General features: G+C 34.7%; 2 protein-coding genes across 3 annotated transcripts; both read left to right on the forward strand.

Annotated features, from left to right (window-relative positions):
- The first annotated feature begins 1,382 nt into the window (after positions 1-1,382).
- Positions 1,383-7,115, forward strand: LOC111367598. Of its 2 annotated transcripts, XM_022988554.1 has the most exons (8): positions 1,383-1,665; positions 2,102-2,139; positions 2,727-3,344; positions 4,359-4,546; positions 5,114-5,340; positions 5,448-5,647; positions 6,509-6,634; positions 6,720-6,894. In XM_022988554.1, the coding sequence occupies exons 1-8, from the start codon at positions 1,551-1,553 to the stop codon at positions 6,816-6,818; spliced, it is 1,611 nt and encodes a 536-aa protein (XP_022844322.1). In that variant the 5' UTR covers positions 1,383-1,550; the 3' UTR covers positions 6,819-6,894. The 2 variants fall into 2 exon arrangements, with proteins under 2 accessions (XP_022844322.1, XP_022844324.1); XM_022988556.1 differs by lacking the exon at positions 1,383-1,665 and having other exon boundaries at positions 1,746-2,139; positions 6,720-7,115.
- Positions 7,116-8,691: 1,576 nt separating this feature from the next.
- On the forward strand, positions 8,692-13,187 carry LOC111367599. Its single transcript, XM_022988557.1, has 6 exons — positions 8,692-9,415; positions 10,431-10,618; positions 11,186-11,412; positions 11,520-11,719; positions 12,581-12,706; positions 12,792-13,187. The coding sequence occupies exons 1-6, from the start codon at positions 8,714-8,716 to the stop codon at positions 12,888-12,890; spliced, it is 1,542 nt and encodes a 513-aa protein (XP_022844325.1). The 5' UTR covers positions 8,692-8,713; the 3' UTR covers positions 12,891-13,187.
- Positions 13,188-17,095: the final 3,908 nt, after the last annotated feature.

Here is a 17,095-nt window from a genome sequence, read left to right on the forward strand (position 1 = left end):
TACAATTAAGCTTGATGATAGTAGGGAGAGGTGATGAATAAACATCTTGCAAAGCCATGAATAAGTATTTGATAATTTGTCTATTCCTTTTTTTTTAGGGAACAAAGATTCCAAAACATGTCGCCTCTTCTTTTATTCAAGGAACGAAGACTCTACGATGTTGCCTCTTCCTTGATTTAAGGAATGAGAACTCCAAAATATGTAGCCTCTGATAATAAGAAATCCATGAGCTAAGATTTATCTCCAATAGGGCAATTTGTAGCAATTCACAGTATGATTTTATGGTGTCTGCCTTATAAATTAATTCAGCGTTCTCTTCACAATAAAAATTTAATGAATCGGCAACAATATGGCACGGAGTGCTGCAAACTTAATGTATAATCAAATATTACCTCCAATTTTGAACAAGAAATTTTATCGAATGTTTAGTGGGCAACATCATTATTCTGAGATTTATTTGGGAGATTATACCGTCTTGGCTATACATTACAGAAGCATAATCCTACACAGTATAACATTTTTCGCATTATCTCAACTTGACCTTTGATTGCTAAGGCAGAAAGCTTGTCAATTTGTTGTTCTTGAAATATGATTCAGCACCATTATATAGTACCTTCCAAACATGACCCAAACCAAGAGGCAAAACCAAACTGAATAAGAATCATATTGCATAGTAGGAATAATCTGTATTTTACCTTTACGCCAGAGATAATATAATTCAGAAAATTGGAAATCAAATCATCTCCTTGTGCCTAGAAGCTAGAGCTCAACAGGAGTTGAGTTGATTTTTTTGTCGCAATAGATTACTGGATTCAAATCAAGTTGGTTTCTTTTTGCCCTACCAACTTCAACTAAGATCATTCACTTTGAGTTCTAATAATTTCTTTCTTCCAATTTAATCGAGTTAAAAGATCACTCCGTTTAGATCCTAGTCGTGCAATTTATCAAAATACTCAACTCTAGTGGAGATCTCTCGATAGGGTTGAGTTCATTTTTCCCAACTCGGTTCGGGTTGAGCCAAAACCAGGGCTAATTTGGGTAGTTGTACAAAATGTCATTTCCTTTCTCTTTCCATGATGTCGTGAAGTCAAAAAGGAACTTTATGGGCAACATGATATCTATTTTTTTTTTTTTGATCACTTTTTTAAACTTTTGTCATTTTATTGAATTGCTTCAAAATCCAATTTAATGTGATAATTAATGGAAGTGAAACATGATCACCAAAAAAACAATACACAAAAAAAGAAAAAAGAAAAAAGAAAAAATCAACAATCCCTTGAATTTATTATTATTATTTGTTTATTTTATTAAAAATATATATGAGAAAATGACTCATACACCCCTAACCAATATGTTCGAAAAAAAACGAAAGATAATTGCAAAATCATACTTTAATATCTCTAAAATAATCACTTCATCTGGCGTTAATTATTCTCAAAAGTCAAAACCTGATTATTTAAGCGGGACAATCTGTTAAATTCCATAATCTCCTTTATCGATTCTCAGATTCTCATCAAGAAAACTGTAGAAAAAGCAGAGGAAGATCAGAAATGGGGCAGTCATCGTCCACAGAGCAAGTATCACCGGAGCTACGCGAGGTACAATCATTAGCAGCATCAACCGGAGCACTCCCCGCTCTTGAAAAATCATTTTCTCTTCTATCAGATCCCCATACTAGATTTTGCACCATTTGGTGCAATACTCAACAAACTATGATGCAACATTGGCGGCTTACGATGTAAAATTCTGTTTTTGAGTTCCCCTTTGGAGATGCCCTTCTGCGCTCCCAAAGGCCAAATAAGCCCAATTTTCCCCAATTGAGATACTTTAATATCTCTAAAATAATCACTTCATCTGGCGTTAATTATTCTCAAAAGTCAAAACCTGATTATTTAAGCGGGACAATCAGTTAAATTCCAGAATCTCCTTTATCGATTCTCAGATTCTCATCAAGAAAACTGTAGAAAAAGCAGAGGAAGATCAGAAATGGGGCAGTCATCGTCAACAGAGCAAGTATCACCGGAGCTAAGCGAGGTACAATCATTAGCAGCATCAACCGGAGCACTCCCCGCTCTTGAAAAATCATTTTCTCTTCTATCAGATCCCCATACTAATTCTATACCCCTCAATTCTCTCCAGGTAAAAGATAGAATCAATACCCCTTTAATATGATATTAGTTGGAAATATTGAATTTCATTATTTGGGCGGAATCAGTTTACAGGTTTACCTTTCGGCATTTTTACTGATAATATTTTGTTTACTTAAATGGAGTCGGCCAGAAAAAAATAAAAATAAAATTGGGTTCTTATATTTTCCTTGAAATATTCGGAAAAATGATCCACGAAAAAAATTAAAATTGTATTCTTATATTTTCTTTGAAATATTCGGAAAAATGAATTCTGATTCTTTTTATTTTCATAGATATATTTTAAATTGATACATTTTCTATTAACTGATGATGAATACTTTGCTGAGTTTACTTTTAGGAAGTATGTATAGTACATAAACAAGTCAATTTTTGAAAATCCTTTTACAGAAATTTATGGATTTTTTTTTTCTTTTAGTCGTGAAACAATTCCTGAAAAGTTAATACATTTTTAATTCTATTGCATTCTGAAATTAATATTTGCTATTTTATTAAATGAAACCACCCTTCTCATTTATTTGGATAAATATTTATGGTTTTCTTTATGGTTTCCTCTTACATGCTATCCACTGGTTTCAGAAATGCTTCAGCTTAACTTTTGAGAACGGAATATCTGAACAAACTGCAGTGCAGAAAGAATTGCCGGTGTTGTTAAGCCATCTGGGTTCTGCAATAGTTGACTTATTTTTCTTGGCGGATAAAAATGGAGTGAGTTGGATTGAATTCCTGAAAGGGTACGTGAAATGCTGCGGAAGAACAGTCGCTTCAACATCATTAACTAACTTATTCCAAGTTTTTTCCACGATGTTTTCAAAGGCAGGACTTCCAGTTAAGCTGCAATTTGAGTCATATGAGGATGACTGTAAAATCAGCGGGTCATTACTGCCCATTGATTTGCTATTGCTTCTTTGGATTTGTTGGATTTTGTTGTCAGATTCTAGGAAGTTAAAGCTGAACTTACAAAAAAGCAGAGGGGATTGGAGTCTTCCGGATATTTCCCATTTGGTTTTATCAGCCATTGAATCTTGTGCTGAAGGTGGTCACAAATTGGATCATTGGGATTGCATTGTTTCAGACTTGGATGTTCTCCTTCCTGTTATGAAGATTCATTTATGGGCATTGAAAACTGTACCAAATCTAGCTGATTGCTTTGTGCAATTTGTCCATGCGAGACTCTGCTGCTCGGCAACTCATGAGGTTTTCTACCTCTTGCTTCAAATTGATTGGATCAAATGAATTTGTTCCTTTATGCTTTTATTTCCAGTTTGAAATGGACATATTTAATGGTCGTTCTCTGTTTAGTAGCATTGTATGATAATGCATTCACCAACAACCATGTAAGATATCAAAATTGCATTTATACCGTGGAACAATTAACCATAGAGTTCATGTGAAGCCAACATGTAATTCACATGTCAGTATAGGATTTCATTTTATTTATTCATTTAGTGCTAGCGTGGTTTCTTTTCTAGAAGAGTAAAAGAAAAAAGGAAAAGGAGACTATAGTTCTTTTATTGGTTAAAAATTTCGAAAAAAAAAAAAAACGAAACTGAAGCACTCAATTGTGGTGACAGTGGTAATAACTTTTCATTCTTCAGATAAGATTATATAGGATGGTGGTGTTAATGATGGTTTCTGTCTGGATGGAAGTGGCAGTTCTCCGAAGTGCTAATAATGATTTGACTTCTCTTTTTACTACTCTGTAATGAGGTTCAATAGAACCGGAGACAGGTCGGAGAGACGGAGGGCTCGTGTGAAGACAATTGATAAGAGAAAGAAAGTGGAATCAACGGGAGAACTAACTCAATGGCAGAAATGGTGAAATGCCTGAAGTCATCATCTTAGATAAAAACCAATCCAAGTCAAACCAGAATTCAATCTGTAATAGAGGTGTAAGCATCATACAAATAGAAGCTCTAAAATATTTGTGCTTACCTGGCATAAGGATGGGTATTTTTTCTTATTTTTGCTTTTCTGTCAAATAATGGATGCTCTTCTAAGCTTTAATCGTGTTTACTATTTTCCTGTAAAGTGCTTGTTTTGTATTGTGATCCTGTTTGAATTATCTGCTTGGCATTTGTGTTGTCTCTCATTCTGATGCCATCTCACATTACGACGGAATTCGACGATGATGTCTCTTAGTGAAATCAAATTTGTTGAGTTTGACATGGATAAAGTCACGTCTGATTGTGTAAATCCAACCACTTTCAGGAGAAAATGGAGCCATCATGCTCTTCCGCTCATGAAAATTCCCCAACAGAAATATGCAACACCAACCTTCTTACTTCCGGAAGGGCCTGGGCCATCTCACTTTCCCTGAGAAGTCCTATGCACGAAGAGATATCAAAAATTTGTTTCCCAAGTAATGCTGGTGATATAAATGAAAATTTGCTCTATCGGTTTGTTCGCTCTCCTTTTGTCCATTCCTTGTATTAAGGGTAAAAGAGAAAGGAAATGTACATGGTTGTGTAGGTTTCATAAACTATGATGCTTACTGCATCAAAGGAGCTGAGCAGAACATTTATTGTAGCTACTGCTTGCTACTCATAGTTGCAAAAAACTACTTGGTTACATATTGTTTTGCATGTGTTAGCTGCTTTGGTGTATATCTTATATTTTTGGGCTGCCAAAAATGTTAAAATTTGTCATGCTTGTGCACATAGAATCAAATTTATAATTATTATTTTATTTCCTTTTATTTAAGTATCTTTCATAACATGAAATAATGAAATCATGTAAATCTATTTCTTTTAATCTAATTTTATTGATTAAACTTTCCTGTTCAGTTTTTTATTTGCTCTTGTATCATTTTTTAAATACCTGTTTTCTCATGAAAAATATCTTGAATGCTCAGAATTAAGAACCATGTGTGTTATGTAGATGTAATTTCCACAGTCTATTATGTGCTCTTGCCATTCAAAAATCGTGCAGTTCTTTAGCTAATGTCTCTTTCAAACCTTGAATAGATCATCTCTTCATGGGAAAGGTCTGAATCGGTTCTGGTCAAATGTCGAGGGCTACAATGGTCAGTTACTAATGCTGATTTCTGCTGCTCACGAGGATAATAAAAATACAAGGAAGTGGATTATTAGTGCACTCACCGATCAGGGTTTTGAAAATAGGGAAATGTCTTATGGAACTTCTGGGTGTCTGTATGCTATAAGTCCAGTCTATCATGTGTTCTCATCTTCAGGTTGGTAAATTAGAAAGTTCTTATCTTGTTTGGTAATATTTTTCCAAAATTCTGATAGAAATTAGTTTGCCCAACTGAAATTAAGGGAATATTTAAATTCTTGGCAGGAAAGGAGAAAAACTTTGTCTATAGCCACCTTCATCCAACTGGTAGGGTGTATGACGCACATCCAATGCCTGTTGGAATTGCTTTTGGAGGATCCATGGGGAACGAGAGAATATTTATGGATGAGGATTTTGCTATGGTCACTGTGCGCCACCATGCAGTTGATAAAACATATCAACATGGTAACCTTTTCCCCAGTCAGGTATGACCATAAAATTGTCCATATATTAAAGTAATAGGAAAGGTTTCACTATTTTCTCTTGGTACAAAGTGTTCATGTAATTCTGCTGCCATGCCCATTCTGTCACAAAGGATGCTTTCGTATGCATTTCTGTTCTATCTGCCCGCTCCTCCTGTGGGGAAGTCTTATTTGCTTGTTTTAACTTTTCACTTCGACAGTTTTACTTGGATGGTGTAAATCTACATGTTTCAAAAATCTTAAAGATCTTTCGTTTCTTATTCACCTTGATTACTCTCACTTTTCTTTTTTATTCAGATAGCACACCTCCACATTTTTATAAAATCTCGTAAAGATCATGACTTTCTATGCACTCCCTTAATCACTATCCTAGCCATTTAGTTTAGTATTTATATCCAAACCTCAAGTATGGGAAAATTTATTTCCAGGAGTTCAGGATAACTTGTATAAAAATAATCCATGATATTTAATTCACCTTGATATTTACAAAAAGAATTAATCCCCGAGTACAGGGATTAATTTCACAGGGGCCTGCCAGGTCGCTCACTGTAGCAGGCAGGCCCCACACACACACACACACACACACACACATATATATATATATATACTGTGGTGGACCCCACTGTGTGTGTGTGTATCCTGGCAGGACCTGTGAAACAGGTCCTACTTCAAGCAGGATTGTTAACAAAATATAGCAAGCTGCAAGACATAATAAAAATGCATTGCAGGTCTGGCATTTTGCAGACCGGCCTGTGTAACTTTAACCTGCTACACGAAAATGAGAGTTTTTCCCCAATTATACTGTGGAGAACTTTGAAGTTCTCAACTCATGGAGTACTTATTGGTGATATCGTTGTGCTTCAGGGGTTCCTACCAGTTGAAGCTTCAGTTTCAGAAGTTGAGGTGTGGGGATTAGGAGGGAAAAATGCCAGAAAAGTTCAAGCTTCTTATAAGAAGAGAGAAGAAATTTTTACCGAGCAAAGGCGAAAAGTAACCAAGTTCTTGAGCATGTTAGCTTTCCAAAGGTTAATTGGGCTACAGTTACTGATAATATATTTCTTTCTGACTATTGCAGGTTGACCTGAAAACCTTTGCCAGTTGGGAAGACTCGCCGGAGAAGATGATGATGGACATGGTGTCTAATCCGGAAACAGTTCGGAGAGAAGATCGATGAATAATTCTCGTCTGCCAAATCAGATTATGATCCACGAGAGTGCAAATATATATATATATATATATATATATCACAGTTGATTGTTTGAGACGCTTGGCTGTGGCTATATTGCTTGGGATTTTATAGAATACTTTCACTGGGATATATTAATACTTGTTCGCTTATGAAGTAAATTAAAATGGTTCTTTTTCTTCAAGCCTGTAAGAATTATTTGGGGTCTATAACTTTTTAAGTTTCTTCATGGTGTATAGTTGCTCGAATGAGTTCAGTTCATTGAAAATAGAGCACCTCTCTCTATCTCTCTCTTGCAGCTCTTTTGCAATGTTATGAGAATCAAGAATCATGCCTTGCCCACAAATGAATTCACCTGGCGCGATGTCCCTGCACTATTATGCAGAGTGATACTCAATATTTTCGGAATAATGCTACTTGTATATAATTGTTTACATGTAGATAAGGTGTTAAAAAGAGAATGAAAAAGTTTAAATTTTGTATTTAGTTGAAGAAATTTTGATTCTATCATATCTGACTAGGGCGATTATGGTTCTGTATGGATGGTTTGAGACAAAATTTCAAACTAAGCCTTTAAAGCAATTTGAAATTTTTTCGAACTAAATCGAACCATTTTGATTTTTAAACCAAATCAATTCAAATCACTTTTTTCAGTTTGATTTGGTTTAAAATCACGATTTAACCAAAAAAGAAATTAATGTATATCAAATAAGTTGAATAATAAATATTAGTTTAAAATTTCACGTTAAAACATAAATTATAGCCTTAAAAGTGTTACAAATTAAAGTTTTATAATTCTAATCATTTTAATGGAACATCAAGATATAAACATTTTAACTTGTTAGTCGATACTAATTAGAACAATATTTGCAATTGAAACACAAAATTCACTCTCCATAAAGATTGTACGTAATTTTTTTTTTATTATGGTTAAATGATATAAAACAACTAATAAAAGAAAATGAATAGAAAGATCAATTACGATGATACCTAATATAACTTTCTGTAAATCATCCAATGCTTCCACTTCATCCAAATGTTGAAGAATTGCTATAGGTTTCTTTCTATTATGCAGTGGATTTTTAGGACAAATCACCGTCTAAACTATAATGGTACTCAACGAACTCTCAAAGGAATTAAGAATTTGACTGCTAATAAGGAATATAGATTCAAAAACAATTGTTGATATTTGAATAGTTAATACATCTTTAACAATTTGAGGGACAATCTTCTATTTATTTATATTTAATTTCCAACAAAGTGATATGTCGAAAAGTTCATTGGTCAAATCTTCAAAATGACTATTTAAGTAATCCACCAAATCATTTTAGTATTTAACAGTGCAATTTGGAAATTAGGTTAAAATGTAAATAATTAATTGAGTGATTTGACTAGAAAATTAAGACGCAGATAAACAAAAAATGCTGCCAGCTAAAAATTTAACGAGGTCCACAATTTAGAGGAGAATTGTCGCAAAGGCTTCTGGCCGAGGAAATATGTGTCTATAACGACACCACAAACTGTCTTGATTGACTTTCAACTCAAAAATTAGTTTCAATTGCACATGCAAAATAGAATCAAAAGAAATAAATATGCAACCATTCAAGAGAAAATGAACGACATTAAATATTTGATTATATTTTGTGTAAAATTTATCATGTTCTTCGATAGCTTGTCTTGAAATTCTATTATACTTTTTGCCGAAAGAATAGTGCACAAAGTGGTTGTTCTGAGAACCTTATATAGTGACGTTGCGAAATCAGATTTTATTATTCCACTTGATCGTCGAATATTTCTTTTGTTTCAAATTAATAACCGAACCTTTTTTTTTTTTCATTTTTAATTCTATTGCATTCTGAAATTAATATTTGCTATTTTATTAAATGAAACCACCCTTCTCATTTATTTGGATAAATATTTATGGTTTTCTTTATGGTTTCCTCTTACATGCTATCCACTGGTTTCAGAAATGCTTCAGCTTAACTTTTGAGAACGGAATATCTGAACAAACTGCAGTGCAGAAAGAATTGCCGGTGTTGTTAAGCCATCTGGGTTCTGCAATAGTTGACTTATTTTTCTTGGCGGATAAAAATGGAGTGAGTTGGATTGAATTCCTGAAAGGGTACGTGAAATGCTGCGGAAGAACAGTCGCTTCAACATCATTAACTAACTTATTCCAAGTTTTTTCCACGATGTTTTCAAAGGCAGGACTTCCAGTTAAGCTGCAATTTGAGTCATATGAGGATGACTGTAAAATCAGCGGGTCATTACTGCCCATTGATTTGCTATTGCTTCTTTGGATTTGTTGGATTTTGTTGTCAGATTCTAGGAAGTTAAAGCTGAACTTACAAAAAAGCAGAGGGGATTGGAGTCTTCCGGATATTTCCCATTTGGTTTTATCAGCCATTGAATCTTGTGCTGAAGGTGGTCACAAATTGGATCATTGGGATTGCATTGTTTCAGACTTGGATGTTCTCCTTCCTGTTATGAAGATTCATTTATGGGCATTGAAAACTGTACCAAATCTAGCTGATTGCTTTGTGCAATTTGTCCATGCGAGACTCTGCTGCTCGGCAACTCATGAGGTTTTCTACCTCTTGCTTCAAATTGATTGGATCAAATGAATTTGTTCCTTTATGCTTTTATTTCCAGTTTGAAATGGACATATTTAATGGTCGTTCTCTGTTTAGTAGCATTGTATGATAATGCATTCACCAACAACCATGTAAGATATCAAAATTGCATTTATACCGTGGAACAATTAACCATAGAGTTCATGTGAAGCCAACATGTAATTCACATGTCAGTATAGGATTTCATTTTATTTATTCATTTAGTGCTAGCGTGGTTTCTTTTCTAGAAGAGTAAAAGAAAAAAGGAAAAGGAGACCATAGTTCTTTTATTGGTTAAAAATTTCGAAAAAAAAAAAAAACGAAACTGAAGCACTCAATTGTGGTGACAGTGGTAATAACTTTTCATTCTTCAGATAAGATTATATAGGATGGTGGTGTTAATGATGGTTTCTGTCTGGATGGGAAGTGGCAGTTCTCCGAAGTGCTAATAATGATTTGACTTCTCTTTTTACTACTCTGTAATGAGGTTCAATAGAACCGGAGACAGGTCGGAGAGACGGAGGGCTCGTGTGAAGACAATTGATAAGAGAAAGAAAGTGGAATCAACGGGAGAACTAACTCAATGGCAGAAATGGTGAAATGCCTGAAGTCATCATCTTAGATAAAAACCAATCCAAGTCAAACCAGAATTCAATCTGTAATAGAGGTGTAAGCATCATACAAATAGAAGCTCTAAAATATTTGTGCTTACCTGGCATAAGGATGGGTATTTTTTCTTATTTTTGCTTTTCTGTCAAATAATGGATGCTCTTCTAAGCTTTAATCGTGTTTACTATTTTCCTGTAAAGTGCTTGTTTTGTATTGTGATCCTGTTTGAATTATCTGCTTGGCATTTGTGTTGTCTCTCATTCTGATGCCATCTCACATTAGGACGGAATTCGACGATGATGTCTCTTAGTGAAATCAAATTTGTTGAGTTTGACATGGATAAAGTCACGTCTGATTGTGTAAATCCAACCACTTTCAGGAGAAAATGGAGCCATCATGCTCTTCCGCTCATGAAAATTCCCCAACAGAAATATGCAACACCAACCTTCTTACTTCCGGAAGGGCCTGGGCCATCTCACTTTCCCTGAGAAGTCCTATGCACGAAGAGATATCAAAAATTTGTTTCCCAAGTAATGCTGGTGATATAAATGAAAATTTGCTCTATCGGTTTGTTCGCTCTCCTTTTGTCCATTCCTTGTATTAAGGGTAAAAGAGAAAGGAAATGTACATGGTTGTGTAGGTTTCATAAACTATGATGCTTACTGCATCAAAGGAGCTGAGCAGAACATTTATTGTAGCTACTGCTTGCTACTCATAGTTGCAAAAAACTACTTGGTTACATATTGTTTTGCATGTGTTAGCTGCTTTGGTGTATATCTTATATTTTTGGGCTGCCAAAAATGTTAAAATTTGTCATGCTTGTGCACATAGAATCAAATTTATAATTATTATTTTATTTCCTTTTATTTAAGTATCTTTCATAACATGAAATAATGAAATCATGTAAATCTATTTCTTTTAATCTAATTTTATTGATTAAACTTTCCTGTTCAGTTTTTTATTTGCTCTTGTATCATTTTTTAAATACCTGTTTTCTCATGAAAAATATCTTGAATGCTCAGAATTAAGAACCATGTGTGTTATGTAGATGTAATTTCCACAGTCTATTATGTGCTCTTGCCATTCAAAAATCGTGCAGTTCTTTAGCTAATGTCTCTTTCAAACCTTGAATAGATCATCTCTTCATGGGAAAGGTCTGAATCGGTTCTGGTCAAATGTCGAGGGCTACAATGGTCAGTTACTAATGCTGATTTCTGCTGCTCACGAGGATAATAAAAATACAAGGAAGTGGATTATTAGTGCACTCACCGATCAGGGTTTTGAAAATAGGGAAATGTCTTATGGAACTTCTGGGTGTCTGTATGCTATAAGTCCAGTCTATCATGTGTTCTCATCTTCAGGTTGGTAAATTAGAAAGTTCTTATCTTGTTTGGTAATATTTTTCCAAAATTCTGATAGAAATTAGTTTGCCCAACTGAAATTAAGGGAATATTTAAATTCTTGGCAGGAAAGGAGAAAAACTTTGTCTATAGCCACCTTCATCCAACTGGTAGGGTGTATGACGCACATCCAATGCCTGTTGGAATTGCTTTTGGAGGATCCATGGGGAACGAGAGAATATTTATGGATGAGGATTTTGCTATGGTCACTGTGCGCCACCATGCAGTTGATAAAACATATCAACATGGTAACCTTTTCCCCAGTCAGGTATGACCATAAAATTGTCCATATATTAAAGTAATAGGAAAGGTTTCACTATTTTCTCTTGGTACAAAGTGTTCATGTAATTCTGCTGCCATGCCCATTCTGTCACAAAGGATGCTTTCGTATGCATTTCTGTTCTATCTGCCCGCTCCTCCTGTGGGGAAGTCTTATTTGCTTGTTTTAACTTTTCACTTCGACAGTTTTACTTGGATGGTGTAAATCTACATGTTTCAAAAATCTTAAAGATCTTTCGTTTCTTATTCACCTTGATTACTCTCACTTTTCTTTTTTATTCAGATAGCACACCTCCACATTTTTATAAAATCTCGTAAAGATCATGACTTTCTATGCACTCCCTTAATCACTATCCTAGCCATTTAGTTTAGTATTTATATCCAAACCTCAAGTATGGGAAAATTTATTTCCAGGAGTTCAGGATAACTTGTATAAAAATAATCCATGATATTTAATTCACCTTGATATTTACAAAAAGAATTAATCCCCGAGTACAGGGATTAATTTCACAGGGGCCTGCCAGGTCGCTCACTGTAGCAGGCAGGCCCCACACACACACACACACACACACACACATATATATATATATATACTGTGGTGGACCCCACTGTGTGTGTGTGTATCCTGGCAGGACCTGTGAAACAGGTCCTACTTCAAGCAGGATTGTTAACAAAATATAGCAAGCTGCAAGACATAATAAAAATGCATTGCAGGTCTGGCATTTTGCAGACCGGCCTGTGTAACTTTAACCTGCTACACGAAAATGAGAGTTTTTCCCCAATTATACTGTGGAGAACTTTGAAGTTCTCAACTCATGGAGTACTTATTGGTGATATCGTTGTGCTTCAGGGGTTCCTACCAGTTGAAGCTTCAGTTTCAGAAGTTGAGGTGTGGGGATTAGGAGGGAAAAATGCCAGAAAAGTTCAAGCTTCTTATAAGAAGAGAGAAGAAATTTTTACCGAGCAAAGGCGAAAAGTAACCAAGTTCTTGAGCATGTTAGCTTTCCAAAGGTTAATTGGGCTACAGTTACTGATAATATATTTCTTTCTGACTATTGCAGGTTGACCTGAAAACCTTTGCCAGTTGGGAAGACTCGCCGGAGAAGATGATGATGGACATGGTGTCTAATCCGGAAACAGTTCGGAGAGAAGATCGATGAATAATTCTCGTCTGCCAAATCAGATTATGATCCACGAGAGTGCAAATATATATATATATATATATATATATCACAGTTGATTGTTTGAGACGCTTGGCTGTGGCTATATTGCTTGGGATTTTATAGAATACTTTCACTGGGATATATTAATACTTGTTCGCTTATGAAGTAAATTAAAATGGTTCTTTTTCTTCAAGCCTGTAAGAATTATTTGGGGTCTATAACTTTTTAAGTTTCTTCATGGTGTATAGTTGCTCGAATGAGTTCAGTTCATTGAAAATAGAGCACCTCTCTCTATCTCTCTCTTGCAGCTCTTTTGCAATGTTATGAGAATCAAGAATCATGCCTTGCCCACAAATGAATTCACCTGGCGCGATGTCCCTGCACTATTATGCAGAGTGATACTCAATATTTTCGGAATAATGCTACTTGTATATAATTGTTTACATGTAGATAAGGTGTTAAAAAGAGAATGAAAAAGTTTAAATTTTGTATTTAGTTGAAGAAATTTTGATTCTATCATATCTGACTAGGGCGATTATGGTTCTGTATGGATGGTTTGAGACAAAATTTCAAACTAAGCCTTTAAAGCAATTTGAAATTTTTTCGAACTAAATCGAACCATTTTGATTTTTAAACCAAATCAATTCAAATCACTTTTTTCAGTTTGATTTGGTTTAAAATCACGATTTAACCAAAAAAGAAATTAATGTATATCAAATAAGTTGAATAATAAATATTAGTTTAAAATTTCACGTTAAAACATAAATTATAGCCTTAAAAGTGTTACAAATTAAAGTTTTATAATTCTAATCATTTTAATGGAACATCAAGATATAAACATTTTAACTTGTTAGTCGATACTAATTAGAACAATATTTGCAATTGAAACACAAAATTCACTCTCCATAAAGATTGTACGTAATTTTTTTTTTATTATGGTTAAATGATATAAAACAACTAATAAAAGAAAATGAATAGAAAGATCAATTACGATGATACCTAATATAACTTTCTGTAAATCATCCAATGCTTCCACTTCATCCAAATGTTGAAGAATTGCTATAGGTTTCTTTCTATTATGCAGTGGATTTTTAGGACAAATCACCGTCTAAACTATAATGGTACTCAACGAACTCTCAAAGGAATTAAGAATTTGACTGCTAATAAGGAATATAGATTCAAAAACAATTGTTGATATTTGAATAGTTAATACATCTTTAACAATTTGAGGGACAATCTTCTATTTATTTATATTTAATTTCCAACAAAGTGATATGTCGAAAAGTTCATTGGTCAAATCTTCAAAATGACTATTTAAGTAATCCACCAAATCATTTTAGTATTTAACAGTGCAATTTGGAAATTAGGTTAAAATGTAAATAATTAATTGAGTGATTTGACTAGAAAATTAAGACGCAGATAAACAAAAAATGCTGCCAGCTAAAAATTTAACGAGGTCCACAATTTAGAGGAGAATTGTCGCAAAGGCTTCTGGCCGAGGAAATATGTGTCTATAACGACACCACAAACTGTCTTGATTGACTTTCAACTCAAAAATTAGTTTCAATTGCACATGCAAAATAGAATCAAAAGAAATAAATATGCAACCATTCAAGAGAAAATGAACGACATTAAATATTTGATTATATTTTGTGTAAAATTTATCATGTTCTTCGATAGCTTGTCTTGAAATTCTATTATACTTTTTGCCGAAAGAATAGTGCACAAAGTGGTTGTTCTGAGAACCTTATATAGTGACGTTGCGAAATCAGATTTTATTATTCCACTTGATCGTCGAATATTTCTTTTGTTTCAAATTAATAACCGAACCTTTTTTTTTTTTGAACTACCTCATCTTTCAAACAATAAAGCTTGAAGGACAAGAAAATTTTAACAGAATGGATACCAATGTTAACGTCGCCAAACCTGATTGGCCTTTATTTATTTTTTTAATTTTTCCTATCTTCCAATGGTGTCGTGCCATGTGTTTTCTATCAACACTTTCTGTCAAAGAATTTGTACCTATAGGATGATTGTCTTTCAAAAGCAACAAAATTGCTGACTTGCACAATGGAATGATAATGTTGCTTAAACCTTTGCATTGATTTTGTCATCCACATTGCTAAAAACACTTGTTCACGAAGAATTAATCTGTTTGAATTCTGTCCAAATAGTTTTACAGGTGCTGCCGTGTAAGGTTGGTTTTTCTCCACCCAACACCCAATAAAATACCATCTAGTGAAATTCTGTCGTCCCTTCTAAGAGTTTCCTGTGCACATAGCATTATCCATCTACGAGTACTTTGAGCCCGCAAAATTATTATTCTAACTTGTAAATATTGTTGCACTTGACATCAAAATACTCCTCTATTTATAATACTTGTGTTGATCGAGATTTCAACTCTCGTGTCATAGGTGGTCCTCTCCCCACTGGCAATCATGCACTTTATCTATCTCAAGCATAGACGTTGACTTGTCCATCTCACACAAGCTCGAGTACAACATATTAAACACACCATCAAGATTTTCAAGAAACAATAAGATAAACCCAACAGGAAAATTGGAATATTTCTTTCACAAAATCCCTATGACACGTCACAAGCATAGAACGCAATATGAACCATTTCAAATAAAATCTGCAAAAATGCAACCTGTTATCATGATACACGAACAAAGTAATACATTCCAGATAACAATATGACTAAGTATGAATTTCTTCTCTTTGCAAAATATAAAATACAGAGAATTCTTCTCACAAAATATATGTGAACATTGTTATGTACCAGTTATCTCTCTATCCATTTTCATTCTCTTAGTACTTTGAACATCTGGAACATTACTGACCCGCGGCTGGGACGATGTCTGATGCAGATATGCACAGTTAGCTCCATTCCTGCAACCCCTTGCACTGTTGAAATATATGCAAGGCCTCATAATCTTTAATTTTGGGTCCCTAGATTTCGCAACATTTAAAAGTGGGTGTCAGAGGCAGAGAAGATTTTCTCTAGAAATCGGTTATCATAAGCTGAGAAAATAGAGGCCGCCACAGCGTGTTTTGGCTGGGAAGCATGGGATTCGTTTCAGCAGGTCGATTGACAAAGGCTGGTGAAAACATGGGAAGAATTGAAGAGTTTGATGTTGGATCAATTTTATCAAAATGGTTTGAATTGTCTTCTCTTTTGAGAAGGTCTTTCATTTATATAGGCAAAATTAACCAGTATACAAGGAAACTTAAACTATACATGCTAATTACATAGAGTGATTTTAGGGAGCTATATCTGGTAACTTACATATGGTAAGCTAAATCTCTTCTCCTATTTACAGCCTAGATTAATGAGTCAATTACAGAATTTATGCCCTTGATATGTTGCTTTCTATTGATGAGTCAATCACAGAATTTATGCCCTGATATGTTACTTTTTGTTGACATCCCCCCTCAAATTGATGCGAGCTTATCAATTAGCATCAATTTGTTTGTAAGAAAATTATGTCGTCGTCGCGTAAGAGCCTTAATGAAAATATCTGCCACTTGAAGATTGCTTGACACATGGGGGAGAGAAATAATCTGAGCCTCAAACGCCTCACGGATGAAGTGGCAATCCACCTCGATATGTTTACTGCGTTCATGAAAGATAGGATTGGCTGAAATGTGGATGACACTAGTATTATCCACATTAAGAGGAGTAGGACCACATGGAGGCAATCCAAGCTCATCTAGTAGACCATGGAGCCAATGTATCTCAGCACAAGCTTGTGACATAGCCCGATATTCGAACTCAGTAGAGGACTTGGAGACACGGTCCTGTTTCTTGCTTTTCCAGGAAATAAGAGAAGGGCCGAGAAATATACACCAGCCAGTGGTAGAACGTCGAGTATCACTACATCCGGCATAATTAGCATCACTATATTCGGCAAGATCAAGTGAGGTACCTGCAGGGTAAAAAAGTCCCCGCAAGGATGTACCTTGAACATATCTGATGATTCTTCGAACTGCGGCCATATGGAGATGTCGAGGAGAAGCCATGTACTGACTAACCTACTGGACTGCATAAGAGATATCGGGCCTAGTGATTGTTAGATATACCAAGCTGCCAACAAGAGTGCGATAGGTTGTGGGGTTTAATAACAGGTCACCCTCATCTTTGCGCGGCTTGAGATTAATTTCCATGGGAGTTTCAAGAGGTGTAGATTCCTGGAGAACAG

This window comes from Olea europaea, chromosome 18 (assembly GCF_002742605.1).
Source record: "Olea europaea var. sylvestris chromosome 18, O_europaea_v1, whole genome shotgun sequence".
NCBI lineage: Eukaryota > Viridiplantae > Streptophyta > Magnoliopsida > Lamiales > Oleaceae > Olea > Olea europaea.

Bases quoted from the DNA above. Each gene is read 5' to 3' on its own strand.
- LOC111367598 (XM_022988554.1), top strand. From the start codon at position 1,551: ATGGGGCAGTCATCGTCCACAGAGCAAGTATCACCGGAGCTACGCGAG. The intron at 1,666-2,101 runs ATCCCCATACTA...CTCTTCTATCAG, and splicing joins ATCATTTTCTCTTCTATCAG to ATCCCCATACTAATTCTATA. The intron at 4,547-5,113 runs GTTTGTTCGCTC...AACCTTGAATAG, and splicing joins AATGAAAATTTGCTCTATCG to ATCATCTCTTCATGGGAAAG.
- LOC111367599 (XM_022988557.1), top strand. From the start codon at position 8,714: ATGAAACCACCCTTCTCATTTATTTGGATAAATATTTATGGTTTTCTT. The intron at 9,416-10,430 runs GTTTTCTACCTC...AACCACTTTCAG, and splicing joins GCTGCTCGGCAACTCATGAG to GAGAAAATGGAGCCATCATG. The intron at 11,413-11,519 runs GTTGGTAAATTA...AATTCTTGGCAG, and splicing joins TCATGTGTTCTCATCTTCAG to GAAAGGAGAAAAACTTTGTC.